We start from the raw sequence: 18,002 nt of genomic DNA on the forward strand, positions 1-18,002 counted from the left end.
CAGATAAATTCAGTCATCCAGACCGAACAAAGTTTTGCCACCGAAGAAAGAGAATATTATGATGGCATGAATGTGCAGTACCGAGTGGCATAACTCCAAGAAGAGCATGCCATTAAAGGCTACTTTTTCTTTGGGACGCATAAAAGGAAGAAATGAAATTACACCGACAAAGATAAAGCGTTAAGGGCGTGACTTTGAAAGGAACATAATAAATCTTTATTGGGTGGGGTGTTGTGTTGTGTGTACGTATGTGGGTTAATGACTGAATAAGGTTTAGTCAGGTGCGCGTGTTGTGCGCAAACAACGGTTGTCGTGCACTCAAAAAAACGTGCGGGGCACGAAGCATGCAAAATGTGCAGCCTTTGAGTGAAAACGAAGAAACAATCAAACAACAAGAGCACATATCAAAGTTTCTATCTCAGCTTACATCAATGAGTATTGTTAATTGTGACAACATATAGTCCTTGCCTGGCTCGCTACTTACATAGGGGATTCCAAGGCATGCAATCCAATTGTGTGTGTACTTGGCTCTACAAGTATTACGAGTGGGTTATGGGACACTTCATTCAAAACAAGCCAAAGTGTCAAACAGTTAATGCGCATGATAAGGGGTGATTGTTTGTCAGAAGGTGGAACGAGAGGAAAATTCAACAGCTCACATCTTCGCCTGTTTGTCAAATAATTTATGTGGTTTAAGAGTTTGGTTACATGACTACTCAATAGAAATTCACTCTCTAGTGCTAGTGGAGAGAGAATTCACTCGGCTAGAGCTCTCATAGTGTCGTCATTGTAGGAGCTGCATTATCATTGCGGTGAAGGAATATTAGCAACAAAGACACTATACTACATGAGAGCCATGAGGCTGGCATTCCAGATTTCTTGATTTTGGAAGGAAATCACAAGATTGGTTGAAGGCTTTGGAGGAAACATGAATTTGGTGGTCACACAGACACAGTTGAGTTGGGTTCTAATTGGATCTCCAATGGTGGGCCGAAGCCCAACATCTTAATGGATATTGCAAAAGACGTCAAACTCAAGACCACCTATGGCGATTTCACGAATGGGTCCTCCAACATGTACAAACAAGAGTTATAACTAGGGCTTGGCATCGGCCCGGGGCTCTAAGGCTCAGGCCTTCTGGACCGGGTTATGTGCCAGGCCTCGGGCTTCCGGCCTTTGGGTCAGGCCCAGCCTGATTTGATTATTTAATATTTATATGTTATATATCAACTGCATTACATATATATATATATATATATATATATATATATTTTGCACTGTCTATAATGGAGAGACAGTGCACAACTGCACATATATATTTTACATATATAATATCTATACATATATACATATAATGTATTATATAAATAATGTATAGTGTTATTGGTCTGGTTTCGGGCTGGGTACAAATTGACCCGAGATGTCGGGCTTCAAGTTGGGTCAGGCCTCAGAAATGAAGCCCAAGCCTATCTAATGCATCGGGCCGGGCCTAGGCCCGCGTACCAAATAGTGACTCCTAGTTATAACTTATTAAGTACCTTTATTTTGAAATCTCTTCTAGACAAAAAACAAAAAATAATAATAATTTGAAGGCCTTCTTTAGTCTCTCTCTATGTAAAACCAAAAATTTCACATACAATTCTTATACTCGTTTTTTTGACAGGAGAGGCTTATACCCTAAACATTTTATTGAAGAAGCACTAAAAGTTAGTGGAGCTATGACTGGGTTCTGCACTTGTGCTTAAGCATTTCAAAAATGTTAAATCTTCTAATACTGAGGAGGATGTGAACAACTCACCCCATCATTCTCTCTCTCTCTCGCTCTCTCTAGTCCTTAATGGCTTAATATAATATATTAGTAATTAGATGGGTTTTATATAAATTAATGTTGATTAATTTAATAATTGATCACAGGGCACCGACGAGTCCACTTGATTAATTTAACGAAAGGTCTTATTGGATGGGCATGGGCAAAAGGTTGCGATGCCGAAATCTGCTTTTTTGGGTTAAATCAGAAAAAAAATAATGTTTTTTGCATGTTTCTTTCGTTTTAAATTTTATTGGATGCCATAAACATCTTTTTACTTATAATATGTACCGTGGTGTCATGTTTTTCTTCTTTTTGGGTCATACTGCCAGCAGGAAGGGGGGCATTATGATTATAATTAAGAATATATTTTACTTTGTCAAACAACTTTTTCAAACTTTTTTTATAACGTGAAATTAAGTGCATGTTTGGAAGGGCGGAACATAAACGGTTCTGCTCCACCACATCAAACAATCTCCACACGCTAGCAGATCCGTTAGCAAAAATAAGTTACGATATAAAGCTTCTCAAAAAGCGTTTCTGACAGGGTAGGTGAGAAGATCGTGTGAAATGATTTGTTTATAGGGTATGGGAAGATTCGAAGCTTCAATATATTTGAAATATTTAGAATTGATCGTCTTTAGGTGAGGAAATTCTTGTTTGCGGATCTACAACTCTACATGTTTCTATACAATTATTTAAGTTTTAAATAAGAGGGTATTTTTTTGCCTAACAAAAAATATAAATTTTAAGCTTTAATAAATATTATATATATATATATATATTGTAGAACTTTTAGATATTATTTACAGATAAATTTAACAACTTTTTTTTTTCAGTTTGAATTAGACTTTTTGGCATCCCTATTAGCAGGTACGTGTGGGATAGAGAAATTTAAGTGTCAAAAAAAAGTAGGTGGTAATATTCAGATTTCAAGACAATCTCATTAATATAGATATAATTCATCACCACGTCATCAATAATATTTAAATACCAATATTTGAAAGGAAAATTATTCTTCTCTGCCATTTTGAAAAGAAAAGTTCGAGTGACAAAAAGAAGAATCCAAGAGACATCAAATTTATAAATTAAAAAAAAAGAAGCAAATTATGCTATTTTACAAAAGGTTAAAAAATATAATACTAAATTGCAACTGATAATAAATATATATTTTTCTAAATATATTTTAAAGATACTGTGAGTGTCTCCATTCACCTGATCCTAGCATTTAGTCCCACACATCATAAATATTTTATTCCAAAAAAAGCCATAAAATTGAATTATTGGTAGCCCTTCCCAGTTTCCTCACATTTGAACTTTATTGTTCTTCTTTATAAACTGTCATACACAACTACAAATTTTGCAGAATCATACAGCAAGAGAAACATGAAGGTCTTAGCAATTACTCTTGCTTTCTTCTTCCATTTCATCTCTTCCGACGCATCGGCTGCAGCTCCTAGTGTCATCATAGTCGGAGCTGGAATATCAGGCAATCACTATATCTACATATATATATATACATGTCCTTTAATTATATTGTGAATGTCTCTATTTTGTTTCAATGCAGGAATATTAGCTGCAAAGACACTACATGATGCTGGTGTGAGAGATTTCTTGATATTGGAAGCAAATCACAGAATTGGTGGGAGGCTGTGGAAAGGCCAGTTCAGTGGACACACGGTTGAGTTGGGTGCAAATTGGCTTTTCAGTGATGGACCTAACCCCAACATCTTCGTTGACATTGCCAAAGAAATTAAACTCAAGACCTTCTATAGTGATTATGAGAACATATCATCCAACACCTACAAACAAGAGTATTAATTATTTCATCAATTTTTTGATTCATATAATATTGTCCAGATCCATTTCTTGACATTTTCTTTTCTGGGTCTATAGAGGAGGATTGTATCCAAAGAGTTTGGTGGAACAAACTATCAATGCCAGTGCGGCCGCCGCTGAGTTTTGCGCAAACTTTTCGAGGAAATTGTCGTCGCGTCGAGGGCAGGATGTGGACATGTCGATTCTGGCTGCGCAGCGACTCTACAACAAGTAACATCTCATCTCATCTTATCTTCTCTGTATCTATATCTCTGTATCTTTTCCAACTTCAGTAAGGTTGATTTTGTATGAATAATTTCGATAGGGTCCCGACGACTCCCCTTGAGATGGTAATAGATTTCTATTACAATGATTATGAAGACGCAGAGCCACCAAAATACACAAGCCTGAAGCACACGTATCCTCGCGGTGAATCCGAAGATTTTGGGGAAAGTACATACTTTGTCGCGGATCCGAGAGGGTTTGAAAGTGTTGTTCATTATTTTTCTGATGAGTTCCTGCTAAACAAAAATGGAGTTATAAGGGACCCTAGGCTCAGACTAAATAAGGTATATATGCGACATTTTCATTATATAAAAATGTTCAAATTTATGGCAATTTTTCAATTCTATATGTATGCGAACTGTGCAGGTAGTGAGAGAGATCCAGTATACCAAGACAGGAGTGACAATGAAAACTGAAGATGGATCGGTGTATAAATCTAAGTATGCAATACTATCTGTGAGCCTGGGAGTTCTTCAGAGTAACCTCATTAGTTTCAAGCCAACATTACCTGTGAGTGTTTGAAATCAATATTGCTTATGTGAACCGTTGGAAATCCAAGCCCAAACACGTTAATGACATTGTTGTCCACTTTGGGTCACGTCCCCACTTGAATTTGTTTTTCAAGAACTGTCGCCATTAGTTCTTAAGCGCAAAAAATGCGTCCTTTAGTTATATAGACTCGATTCGGTTATGCTAATCCGATGAGTGATATTAGTCTTAACATGAACACGTACATGATTTCTCTATTTTCCTTACCTTAATTATTTTATTTTTGTCCAATTAATATGATTCAGTTGTGGAAAAGGATAGCAGTTTCAGATTTCAGCATGGCCGTGTACACCAAAATATTCCTAAAATTCCCTCACATTTTCTGGCCTATCGGTCCCGGAACAGAGTTCTTCCTTTATGCTCATGAAGATCGTGGATATTATCCCCTTTGGCAGGTACATACATATATATATATACACACACACACGTATATATGTCTATAATTGGGCAATATTTATGTAGTTTGCTAATTGATTTTTAACATTCCATTTTCATTGTGACAGCATTTGGAGAATGAAATTCCAGGATCAAACATATTATTTGTCACAGTGACAGACGTGGAGTCAAAGAGGATAGAGCAGCAATCAGATAAGGAAACTGTAGCAGAGATCATGATGGTACTCAAGAAAATGTTTGGAAATCACATTCCAGATCCACAAGACATTTTGGTACCCAGATGGTGGACCCACAGGCTCTATAGGGGGACCTACGCAAATTGGCCTAGTCGATTCAATAAAAAAAGTCATGATCAACTAGGGGTAATCTAATCAACCAAAATAAAATTAATCAAAATTATATAATATATGATTTGAATTTATGGTAGTTTAGCCTATTAAATAAATATTGATAGTTTTTTTTTTTTGTTTTTTGTTATTGGATGTGCAGGAGCCTGTTGGTCCGATTTATTTTACGGGGGAGTACCTAAGTTCAGAGTACTTAGGATATATTAATGGTGCTTATCTGGAAGGTTAGTTCCCTCTCTCTCTTCACGTGTATCCTCACATGACAAGTCATACGATTATGTGGTGTTGGTGGTGTATTCAGTTAATTAATCACGTGTTAATTATTAATTGCAGGTATTAAAACTGCAAATGATGTAATCGACTGCATCAAGAAAAAATCATGCAGAGGGTTTAAGACCGTTTAAAGGTAGAAATGGGCCATTAACAAACAACATATGGGCCAAAAATAAGATAGTTATGCCTTATGAGTTAGATTAATGGGCCAGGCTCTAGATTTTTGTTGGGGCAGCTGCAATTTTATTTTTATTTTGTCATGGTGATGTAAGCTGTGTAAGACCTGCTGTTGGGAATGATTTTAATAATGTAAGAATAAATTATTGTTAGACATTTTATATCAGGATTTTGATTTTATCATTCACCTACAAATCAAAGTTTGGAATATATGTCATTGTTAAATATCTCACATCCCTTTTTTAAACCCAAACAATATGATTTATAAGAAAAGTCTCGTACTCTCACTCACTCTCCATCATCAAGGCTTTTTCCTTTGACCTAAATACCATTATGTGAGACGGTTTAAAAAAAATAAAGTCGTGCGACATCAATGTATTCACACTAAATCGACAAACCTGAAGGATCTAGCCCAAATGGAGGTACCCTATAATAACTTTGGCCCACAATTCAACTAATAACCTGATTTATTAAGGTTTTGGATTTTATATTTGGTGGACACACTACACCGAGTTGAATTGGGTGCTAATTGGATCTCCGATGATGGGCCGAAACCCAACATCTTGATGGACATTACGAAAGAAATCAAACTCAAAGAGTTTAGACCTTCTATGGCGATTTCACAAATGGGTCCTCCAACGTGTACAAAGAAAACAAGAGTACCCTATTTTGAAATCTCTTCTCGTCCAAAAATAAAGAAAACTTAATTTAAAGGTCTTTTTTAGTCTCTCTATATATGTATATAACCAAATTTTTACATATAAATTCTTACAGTTTTTTCTGGCATGGGAGGCTCATACCCCAAATATTTGGTTGAAGAAGCACTAACGTTATTGGAGCTATGGCTGGGTCGTGCTTAAACATTTGAAAAAATGTTATCTTCTAGGACATCTCACGGATGACAGGGGGACTACTTCCGCTGTAATACATTAACAGGGGTCGAGATTTTTCTTTAAATTTTATATTTATATTTTGATCGATCAGAATATATATTCAGAGGAGGTGAGACTAGAACCCATGACCTCAGTCAGGGATATGCAAAGTCATTACCACTCAACCAATGGCTCATTTGCATATATATGGTGTAATTAAATCAATGCAGTGATTTAAATGATATTATATGATGCCAATTTTAGTGCATAAGGTAGCTATTATGACAATAATGAACGGGAAAATCAATTCAAATGATTCCTTCAGTGTCTTGTAGTATCAATCACACAAAGCATATCTCAATTACTAGCCGACAAATATGTTTGATACTGTCAAAAATTCAAAATTTGTGACTGACCAGTCAAAGCACTAGTCAAGTATCCATCTGTCTTACCCGAAATTCAGCACTAATAATTAATCCCGAAAATCACGTGCAAAACGAATGCGTTCAAACCATATAACAATCATTGTGTGTGATCAAAATATATATATATATATATATGGTGTGCAAAACGAATCAATATCAAGCTTTATTACTACTACTTTTGTAATCACACATCTGGTGATGCAAAATCTGGGTTTACAGAGACTTAAACAATCACACATTGTGTGTAATATCAACTGAAAGAAACTGAAACCAAACTTAGAAAACTCATACGAAAGGAAGCACCAATGCAAGATATGCACCTCTGGCCTTAACATGATTTATTACCTATCTTATATCATTGTGCTCGTAAATGTTGCAATATCACCTTTCAGGTCTACTCCGTCACACACTGTAGTAGCACTATTTGCAGTATAACAATGAATCAAGATTTTTAATACTTGTTTCTCAGGAATAGATATAAACAAGAAGAAGCCAAGAGGGAGAAGATGAAGAGGAAAAGCTATTTTGGAAATACTTGACAATGTTATTTTTATCTGTTCTCTAAAGATTGGATTTTAGGGGGCTGCTGTAAAATTATTACAGCAGCCCCCGCTGTAACATCATTTTGGCGTTGAAAATATTTTTATTTTTATTTTGAAAAATTATATATGTGTAGTATTCGGAGTAACGATTCTAACGACATATTTTTTGTTCGAAACAAAAATCAAATGTAACATGAAAAATGCATAACAATTCTAAGCCGTGGGATATAACTCCAAACATTCGATGTTTCGATCGCGATGAATTTGATTTTTGTTTCGAACAAAAAATATATCGTTGGATTCGTTAGACCGAATGCTACACATTTACAATTTTTAAAAAATAAATAAATTTTTTTTACTACCTCAAATATGCTACAGCGGGGGCTGCTGTAGTAAAAACTACAGCAACCCCCAAGCACCCCTAAAGATTCGGCCTTATATAAGGATAGAATTAAAACCTATATTTAATTCTTAATATACCAAATCATATCAGTTACATATTGATATTCAAGCCATAGCTATTACACCTTGTAACGGCTGAATTAAAATTCAATTTTACATTCAAAATTCCAACATAAATCAAATTAATTTTTAATTTTTAGTCATTTTTATTGGCAACGTGGAAAATATAAATATTTCAGCTTTCTAAGCATTATGTATAGATAAATTAGAAAAGGACCATGTTAAATCCCCCATTTTGTGATCCCAAAAGACACCCCTAAATTTATGTAGCATTAAAATAAGTATTGATTAAAAATACACATGTAGGGTCCACTTCACATCCAACACTCCACATTAAGAGTGTGTTTGGATTGAAGAATTTGAGGGGAAGGGAATAGAAGAGAAATGGGGTTTCCTTCCAATTCCATTATTTGAATAGTTTATAAAAAAAAATAAAGAGAAAGATTTGAAGGGAATATTTCATTAAATTTTTGTTAAAATTCTTCCTCCCATAATGGAATCATTTGGAGGGAAGGGATGACTAATTAAATTATTTATAAATTAAATATAAAAATAATGATAAATTAATAAATTAAATTAATTTTTTATCCTTTTTTTTATCTATCTAAACATGAAAACGAAAAAAATATTTTTCCCTTCTCATCTCGTTCTCCAAATCCCTAAATCCAAAGTTCCAAACACATTGTAAATGAGGATTTTTGGGGTCATTTTTTGGGTATAAACATTATCCATTAGAAAAAGTATTTTCTTTTAGTCACAACTAGACTTTTTGCATATCCCAATAAGCAAGTAAATGTGGATATTGAAGTGTGCGAGTCAAAGAAAGGAGGCGTGAATATTCAGATTTCAAGACAATCTCATTATTAAAAAAAACAAAATTCACCACGACCACGTCATTTTTATATGGCATTTTCTGTAAAAAGCCTAAAATAAAACACATCAAAGATTTCTGAAATTTACAAAAGGCTAAAAAAAAATATAATACTAAATTGCAATTGATCATAAATAATTAAATATATCTTTTCGAGAGATATTTTGTAGATACTCTCAGTGTCTTCATTCATTTAATGCTAGGGATGTAGTCCCACTCCCACTCCCACTCCCACTCCCACTCCCACTGTACCACATACATCTTATCCCAAAAAAAAAACAAAATTGAATTGTTGGTAGCCCTTCCCAGTTTCTTCACATTTGAACGTTATTGTTGTTCTATATAAACTGCCACCAACAACTACCAGTTTTGCAGAATCATACAGCAAGACAAGTATGAAGGTCTTAGCAATCATTCTTGCTTTCTTCTTCCATTTCATCGCTTCCGACGCATCGCCAGCGGCACCTAGTGTCATCATCGTCGGAGCTGGAATGTCAGGTAATCACTATATATTAGACAACTTTGTTTCTTCATTTGCTATTGTTTTTTTGTTACATGCAATGCAGGAATATTAGCAGCAAAGACTCTACATGATGCTGGTGTGAGAGATTTCTTGATATTGGAAGGAACTGACAAGATTGGTGGGAGGATGCGGAAAGGCCAGTTTAGTGGACACACAATTGAACTGGGTGCAAATTGGCTTTTCAGTGATGGACCTCAGCCAAACATCTTAGTGGACATTGCCAAAGAAATTGAACTCAAGACCTTCTATAGTGATTATGAGAACATATCATCCAACACCTACAAACAAGAGTATTAATTATTTCATCATTTTTTGATTCATATGTATGATATTGTGGAGATAACATTTCTTAACATTTTCTTTTCTGGGTGTATAGAGGAGGATTGTATCCAAAGAACTTGGTGGAAGAAGCTATAAATGCCAGTGCGGCCGCCGCTGAGTTTTGCGCAAATTTTTCGAAAAAGTTGTCGTCGCTTCCGGGGGGCGATGCAGACATATCAATTCTGGCTGCGCAGCGACTATACAACAAGAAGTAATTAACATCTTATCTTCTCTGTATCGTCCCGATTTTTTTTAAGTGATAGATAATGGTTGATTTGTATGAATAATTTCGATAGGGTTCCGACGACTCCGCTTGAGATGGTAATAGATTTCTACTACAATGACTATGAAGATGCAGAGCCACCAAAATACACAAGCTTGAAGCACACGTATCCTCGCAGGCAAGCTGAAGATTTTGGGGAACATCAATAATTTGTCGCGGACCCGAGAGGGTTTGAAAGTGTTGTTCATTACTTTGCTAATAAGTTATGTTGAATAAGAATGGAGTTATAAGTGATCCCAGGCTCCTACTAAATAAGGTATGACATGCATTTTCATTAAATAAAGATGTCCAGATTTATGGCAATTTTCATGTTCTATATGTATGTGAACTGTGCAGGTAGTAAGAGAGATCCAGTATACAAAGACTGGAGTGACCATGAAAACTGAAGATGGATCGGTGTATAAATCTAAGTATGCAATACTATCTGTGAGCCTTGGAGTTCTTCAGAGCGACCTCATCAGTTTCAAGCCAACATTACCTGTGAGTGTTTGAAATTAATATTACTTGTGCGAACTGTTGAAAATTCAAATCCAAACAATCAAACATATTGTTTGCTCTAGGCGACGTTCCCGCATAGATGTATTTTTCATAGGGTGTCGTATTTGTTATTGGTTCTTAAGCCCAGAAAACCGTCCTTTATTTGGGTTAGTCTTTACATAAACACGTGCATGCATGATTCCTTTGTTTTTCTTTCCTTGATTATTTTGTTTTTATCCAAATAATATAATTCAGATGTGGAAAAGACTGCCAATTTCAGATTTCGACATGACAGTGTACACCAAAATATTCTTGAAATTCCCTCACATTTTTTGGCCGACTGGTCCCGGAACAGAGTTCTTCATTTATGCTCATGAAAATCGTGGATATTACCCACTTTGGCAGGTATACACATACATACATACATACACATATACATATATATAATTAGCAAAATTTATGTAATTTGCTATTTTATTTGAACATTTTTTTTTTGTTCTGACAGCATTTGGAGACTGAGATTCCTGGATCAAACATATTATTCGTGAGTGTGACAGATGTGGAGTCAAAGAGGATAGAGCAGCAATCAGATAATGAAACTGTAGCAGAGATTATGGTGGTGCTCAAGAAAATGTTTGGAAATGACATTCCATATCCACAAGATATTTTGGTACCGAAATGGTGGACCCACATGCTCTACAGGGGTACCTATGCAATTTGGCCTAGAGGATACAACGAAAAAAGTAATGAACAATTAGGGGTAATGTAATCAACCAAAATAAAATTAATCAAAAGTATATAATATATGTTTATATTTATGGTAGGTTAGCCTATTAAATTAATATTTATAACTTTTTATTTTTGTTTTTTTTAATTTCTGGATGTATTTTACAGGGGAGCACCTAAGTTCAGAGTACATAGGATATGTTAATGGTGCTTATCTGGAAGGTTAGTTATATTTCTCTCTCTTTCCTGTTACGTGACAAGTCATATGTGGTATTGGTGTTTTCAATTAATTAGTTAATTAATCATGTGTTAATTATTAATTGCAGGTATTAAAACTGCAAATGATGTAATCGACTGCCTCAAGAACAAATCATGCAGCGGGCTTAAGACCCTGCAAACTGCTGCAAAGGTGCAAATGGGCCGAAAAGGGTATGGGCCAAAATAAGACAGTCATGTATGATAATAATGGGCTGGGCTTCTAGATTTTTGTTGTGGCTGTTATTCTCGTTCAATAAAATAATGTAAGCTGTGTAAAACGTACGTGCTGCTGGAGAGGTCTAGTTTCTGTCTGGTGTTGGTCTCTGTTTGTTGCGTCAGTTGTTGTATTATCCACATCAATAAACCAAGTCCATTTAATAAGGAAGGAGCCTTCTCTTTTAAGAGTTTGTGGGTTCGATTTCTATCTAAACCCCGTACATACAATCGCCATGTACTTACTTAACACACTTAGTTTTTGACCAATAAATTTATTAAATGTGATATGAGCTATTCATGGTTCTGATAACATTGAGAAATAGACTCCGGAAGGCTCTTGAATTATGAAGTTAGTGGACATTCGATTGAGTTGGGTGCCAATTTGATCACAAGATTGGTGGGCCAAAGCCCAACAACTTAATGGACCTTCGATTTCACAAATGGGTCCTCCAAACAATTTGGTCGAAGCATCACCAAAAATTAGTGGAGCTATAAGCTATTGCCTGGATTCTGCGTAAACTGAAATATTTTGAAGAAGCAATTTCAAATAGACAGATTAGCTTTAATTCATGGAGAATGAGTTGCAGACTTGCAGTACATTAGCTTCTTACATCAAAAGAAGAAGAAGAAGACAAGAAGATAAAAAGATTACAACTTCCTGATGACCAACATTCAAAATAATAAAGAATAAAAATATTGTCTGTCAAATAGAAACCAACGGTTTTCATACAGAAGATAAGAGAAACGATGTCGTGTTATGAGGAAGTAAAACGACACTGTTAAGTAAGAAATGAGAACAGGATGGGGATTGGGGAACACGTGAAACGGTGCGTATGAGGCATGAAACATACAGTTTCCTGACATATTAAACAATTTTTAAAAAAATGTCATCTTCCAATACAATTTTTAAACAATTTATTTATTTTTCAATCTCCAAGGATTTTGGAACGAACGATCTATACATGGGAGAAAATAACTACTCAATCAAATGAGATTGAGCATGTTTTCCATCTCTTCTTGAGAGCCTTCACGTATAGTATCTAAGCCAAGTAATCCTATGGCAAAATTTCTTAAAATTGACCATTCGTATATGTTGAGCCTCAAAGACTTTTGAAAATGCTAACGAGGAATTGCCAAAGTCACACTGGGTGCTGGCAGTCCGAACAACTCTCGTATGGGTTTGTAACTTGTAAGCGTGAAAGTATACTCCATTTTTTTTGTTAACAATTAGTGAAATTAACATTTTTTAAATACACAAATATATATAATAATTAATTAAGTGTTGTATCTATTATTCTAAGCTAGCATTAGATAGTTTATCCAAAAAAAAAACTATCATATTAATGGACTGGTAAAGTACTATATTAATTTCTTTTGTCTTTTGTATTTTAACTTTTCTTTATACTTTCAAAATTTACGGCATGTATGGCACGCTCAATTTTTTTTTTTGTCTTTTCATATGAATTTTTTTTTAATTTAATGGTTTCAACTTTCACCCAATTGCATATTAAATTTATTAATTATTATTAAATAGTGATGAAGTATAAACTAAATTTCGTTTAAGAGAAAAAAAATGAAGTATTAATATCATAAATAAAAGTATATGATATATAAAATTAGTAAAAAAACATTACATCTTCTTGAAACAAGAATAAAAAAACTAATATTGAATAAAGTAAATATTATAACTATTTACGTGATATATATAATTCTAAGAAAATATTAATCTCAACCAATTTATTATTTAGATATGATCAGATTTTATATTATGGTAGTTATAAAATAAATTGAACTTAAACTAATAAAAAATAATTATATAAATAAATATTTAAATAATTTAGAGTATAATAGAGATAATTTTGAGCATCAATCCTGTTTAGTCTAGAAACTCGATGGGCCTGAGCCTGAGAGGTTGTCATGCCGACAACTGCTTTTTTGGTTTAAAATAAAATCATAATAAATCTTTGCATGAATCACATGTTTTGTTTTTTTTTGAATTTTTTTTATTTAATGTTATAACCTTTTTTTTTTTTTGCCTTATAATTGAGCCACCCCTGGCAAAAGTAGTCCTCTATTGTTCAAATAATTAAAACCATAAACATATAGTACTCACCATGTGAATTAATAAATGTTTATGTTTTTCTTTCCTCTTGGGTTTGAGGGAGCAGGAAGGGCGGCCAACATGGTTATAAATAATTTTGGACTTTATCAAATGATTTTTGAAACTTTTTTATCACCTGAAAATTTATGAGCCATCATGTGGAATAATTCTAAATAAAGTGATAAAGAAAGTAAGAGGCCATTCTTTTTCCCTGGAAAAATGTTATAAAAAATAGAAAATTTTAAATTTTAATAAATAAAAAAGAAGACGTCGTTCGAAATCGACTCTTTTCCAAAATATTCTGTTTTAAGGGAAAAAAAAAGTTTATAGAGCCGTACTCATCTGCGGACAAACGTACACAATCATGTTTACGGGACTCGCAGGTTTACTGAAATCGAGGGACCGTAATGTTTCATCGCACTATTTCAGGGTCCCTAAATGTCTTTTCCTAACAAATGAGGTACACCTAAACCCTAGCATGCCAAACTCGTGTGTTCTTCAAATGATAAAAAATTTAAATCAATGTTTATTGTCTAGTAATAGTACTGAACACGTGAATGGTGTTAACGTGGCATCAAATATTTGGTTTTGTGGGTCCCACAATCCTTACTGCTCATGATCTAGGAAGTACTCAAAATATGAAATAGTTGTAAATTTTTCATATGTTTTGGAACGTTAAAATGTGTTCATTGTAGATATCTAGCGCTAGATTTATCAGCTCGCATCCACAGTGAACACTCTTGTGCTAACACTCCAAATATTAATTGGTTGAGTGGACCCCCGTAGGTGAAAAAAATAAAAGAAAATAAAGATAAGCAAGAGACAATGAATGATGTAACATCAATTAATTGATCGAGTGTGTCCCACAAATATTACTCTTTATCAAATTAGAGTCACTTGAAATATGAAGCATGTATAAAATTCCTAGATGTTTTCGAATGCTAAATTGTGCCTGTTATGAGCAACTGAGTGACTAACACTCCATTTATCAAGTGAGAGCAATTTCTGGTATTTGAAAATGCACCCACCGTAGATGCTCCTTTTTTCTTCATTTTATGTCAGAGGGAGCAAGAAGGGGCTTATGATTATAGATAATTTCGTAACTTTATCAAATGATTTTTGAAATTTTTTTTATAAAAATATCAAATATCAATCAATCGGTGAGCATGGAATGAGTTGCATGTTTATAGCTTTACTTTTCATCAATCAATCAGTGCAATAATTTGATAATTTCTACCGCAAGAGCCTTTAACCCGGTATAGCCCTTCCCAGTTGCATCACATTTGAGCTTTATTGTGGCTCTATATAAACGGTCACACACAACTACAAGTTTTGCAGAGTCATACAGCAAGAGAAACATGAGGGTCTTGGCAATTATTCTAGCTTTGTTCTTCCATTTCATCGCTCCCGATGCATCGGCAGCAGAACCAAGTGTGATCATAGTCGGAGCTGGAATATCAGGTAATCACTGTATCTATATATATATATACATGTCCTTTAATTATATTGTGAATGTCTCTATTTTGTGTCTGTTACAATGCAGGAATATTAGCAGCAAAGACACTACATGACGCTGGTGTGAGAGATTTCTTGATATTGGAAGGAACGGACAGAATTGGCGGGAGGATGTGTAAAGGCCAGTTTAGTGGACATACAATTGAACTGGGTGCAAATTGGCTTTTCAGTGGTGGGCCTAAGCCCAACATTTTGGTGGACATTGGCAAAGAAATTAAACTCAAGACCTTCTATAGTGATTATGAGAACATATCATCCAACACCTACAAACAAGAGTATTAATTATTTCATCATTTTTTGATTCATATGTATGATATTGTGGAGATAACATTTCTTAACATTTTCTTTTTCTGGGTCTATAGAGGAGGATTGTATCCAAAGAACTTGGTGGAAGAAATTGTAAATGTTGGTGCGGCGGAGGCTGAGTTTTGCGCAAACTTTTCGAGAAGGTTGTCGTCGCTTCCGGGGCAGGATGTGGACATGTCGATTTTGGCTGCACAGCGACTATACAGCAACAAGTAATTAACATCTTAACTTCTCTGTATCGTTCCAATTTTAAGTAACAAATAATGGTTGATTTGTTTGAATGATTTCGATAGGGTGCCGACGACTCCGCTTGAGATGGTAATAGATTTCTACTACAATGACTATGAAGATGCAGAGCCACCAAAAGACACAAGCTTGAAGCACACGTATCCTCGCGGTGAATCTGAAGATTTTGGGGAAGATACATACTTTGTTGCGGACCCGAGAGGGTTTGAAAGTGTTGTTCATTATTTTGCTAACAAGTTCCTGTTAAATGAGAATGGAGTTATAACGGATCCTAGGCTCAAACTAAATAAGGTATGACATATATTTTCATTACATAAAAATGTCCAAATTTATGGCAATATATTCCCAGTTCTATATGTATGTGAACTGCTGCTGCAGGTGGTGAGAGAGATCGAATATACAAAGACTGGAGTCACAATGAAAATTGAAGATGGATCGGTGTATAAATCTAAGTATGCAATACTATCTGTGAGCCTTGGAGTTCTTCAGAGCGACCTCATTAGTTTCAAGCCAACATTACCTGTGAGTGTTTGAAATTAATATTGCTTATATGAACCGTAGGAAATCCGAGCCCAAACATATCAAATATATTGTCTATTTTTTGTCACGGATTTGTCCTTCATGATCAATTGTCATTGGTTTTAAAGCCGAGAAAGCTATCATTTGTTTATATAACATTCGATTGGTTATGTCAATATGATGTGGGATATTAGTTTTAACGTGAACACGTACATAATTCCTTTGTTTTCATTTCCTTAATAATTTTATTTTTGTCCAAATAATATGATTCAGGTGTGGAAAAAAGTGGCAATTTCAGATTTCAACATGGCAGTGTACACCAAAATATTCTTGAAATTCCCTTACACTTTCTGGCCTATTGGTCCCGGAACAGAGTTCTTCCTTTATGCTCATGAAAATCGTGGATATTATCCAATTTGGCAGGTACTTATATATATATATATATATATATATATATATATATATATATATATATATATATATATATAAACATATATATAACAAATTTTATGTGGTTTGCTAGTTTATTTGAACATTCTTTTTTTGTTGTGACAGCATTTGGAGAATGAGATTCCAGGATCAAACATATTGTTCGTGACAGTGACAAATGTCGAGTCAAAGAGGATAGAGCAACAATCAGATAATGAAACTTTAGCAGAGATCATGGCAGTGCTCAAGAAAATGTTTGGAAATGACATTCCATATCCAGAAGATATTTTGGTACCTAGATGGTGGAGTCACAGGCTCTACAGGGGTACCTACGCAAATTGGCCCAGTCGATTCAACGAAAAAAGTCATGATCAATTAGGGGTAATCATTAATCAACCAAAATAAAATTAATCAAAAACTATATAATATATGATTATATTTATGGTAGGTTTGACTAATTAAAATATTAATGACTTTTTTTATTTTTAATTTTTGTTTGTGGATGTATAGGCGCCTATTGGTCCGATCTATTTTACAGGGGAGTACCTAAGTTCAGAATACATAGGATATGTTAGTGGTGCTTATCTGGAAGGTTAGTTCTATTTTTCTCTCTTGTCACGTGACAAGTCATATGCGGTGTTGGTGTGTTCAATTAATTAATTAATTAATCATGTGCTAATTGTTAATTGCAGGTATTAGAACTGCAAATGATGTGATCAACTGCATCAAGAAGAAATCATGCAGAGGGTTTAAGACCTTGCAAACTGCTCCAAAGGTGCAAATGGGTCGAAAAGCATATGGGCCGAAATAAGATGGTTATGTATCTGAACAATGGGCTGGGCTTCTAGGTTTATGTTGTGGCTGATATTCTCGCTCAATAAAGTGATCTAAGTTGTTAGTTGTGTGTAAGACGTAGGTGCTGGTGGAGAGGTCTGGTTTCTGTCTGGTGTTGGCCTCCAACCTCCCGATTGCTTACTTAGTCTATGGTTGTTGTCGGTCTGTGTGTTCTTGTGTTAGTTGTTGTATTATCCACATCAATAAAACCAGTCCATTTAACAAAGAAGGAGCCTTCTCTTTTAAAAGTTTGTGCGTTCGATTTCTATCTAAACCCTTTACATATAATTACCATGTACTCGCTTGACACGTCTAGTTTTTGACTAATAAGTTTATTAAGTGCACATTCAAACGATTGTGGCTGCGATTTCCATATTATATTAAAAAATCTCCTCTTAATATAAGAGATTGAAAGAGGAGATTA

At 34.5% G+C, this 18,002-nt stretch overlaps 2 protein-coding genes and 1 pseudogene across 2 annotated transcripts; all 3 read left to right on the forward strand.

Moving 5' to 3' along the window:
* Positions 1–3,084: 3,084 nt before the first annotated feature.
* LOC120016136 (polyamine oxidase 1-like) lies at positions 3,085–5,839 on the forward strand. The gene is made up of 9 exons (XM_038868757.1): positions 3,085–3,296; positions 3,375–3,621; positions 3,704–3,856; positions 3,951–4,194; positions 4,277–4,420; positions 4,705–4,854; positions 4,963–5,217; positions 5,345–5,426; positions 5,536–5,839. Exons 1-9 carry the CDS (start codon positions 3,194–3,196, stop codon positions 5,604–5,606), a joined length of 1,449 nt encoding a protein of 482 aa, XP_038724685.1. The 5' UTR covers positions 3,085–3,193; the 3' UTR covers positions 5,607–5,839.
* Positions 5,840–9,075: 3,236 nt separating this feature from the next.
* On the forward strand, positions 9,076–11,623 carry LOC120016137 (annotated as a pseudogene).
* Positions 11,624–15,071: 3,448 nt separating this feature from the next.
* On the forward strand, positions 15,072–17,781 carry LOC120016135 (polyamine oxidase 1-like). The gene is made up of 9 exons (XM_038868756.1): positions 15,072–15,190; positions 15,273–15,519; positions 15,607–15,762; positions 15,844–16,087; positions 16,175–16,318; positions 16,589–16,738; positions 16,871–17,125; positions 17,255–17,336; positions 17,437–17,781. The coding sequence occupies exons 1-9, from the start codon at positions 15,088–15,090 to the stop codon at positions 17,553–17,555; spliced, it is 1,500 nt and encodes a 499-aa protein (XP_038724684.1). The 5' UTR covers positions 15,072–15,087; the 3' UTR covers positions 17,556–17,781.
* The last annotated feature ends 221 nt before the right edge of the window (positions 17,782–18,002 follow it).

The sequence above is a fragment of the Tripterygium wilfordii genome, chromosome 15 (genome assembly GCF_013401445.1).
Source record: "Tripterygium wilfordii isolate XIE 37 chromosome 15, ASM1340144v1, whole genome shotgun sequence".
Classification (NCBI taxonomy): Eukaryota; Viridiplantae; Streptophyta; class Magnoliopsida; order Celastrales; family Celastraceae; genus Tripterygium; species Tripterygium wilfordii.

Excerpts from the sequence above, each read along its gene's own strand:
- LOC120016136 (XM_038868757.1), top strand. The coding sequence starts at position 3,194 with ATGAAGGTCTTAGCAATTACTCTTGCTTTCTTCTTCCATTTCATCTCT. Across the intron at positions 3,297-3,374 it reads AGTCGGAGCTGGAATATCAG|GAATATTAGCTGCAAAGACA; the intron begins GCAATCACTATA and ends GTTTCAATGCAG. Across the intron at positions 4,421-4,704 it reads GTTTCAAGCCAACATTACCT|TTGTGGAAAAGGATAGCAGT; the intron begins GTGAGTGTTTGA and ends AATATGATTCAG.
- LOC120016135 (XM_038868756.1), top strand. The coding sequence starts at position 15,088 with ATGAGGGTCTTGGCAATTATTCTAGCTTTGTTCTTCCATTTCATCGCT. Across the intron at positions 15,191-15,272 it reads AGTCGGAGCTGGAATATCAG|GAATATTAGCAGCAAAGACA; the intron begins GTAATCACTGTA and ends GTTACAATGCAG. Across the intron at positions 16,319-16,588 it reads GTTTCAAGCCAACATTACCT|GTGTGGAAAAAAGTGGCAAT; the intron begins GTGAGTGTTTGA and ends AATATGATTCAG.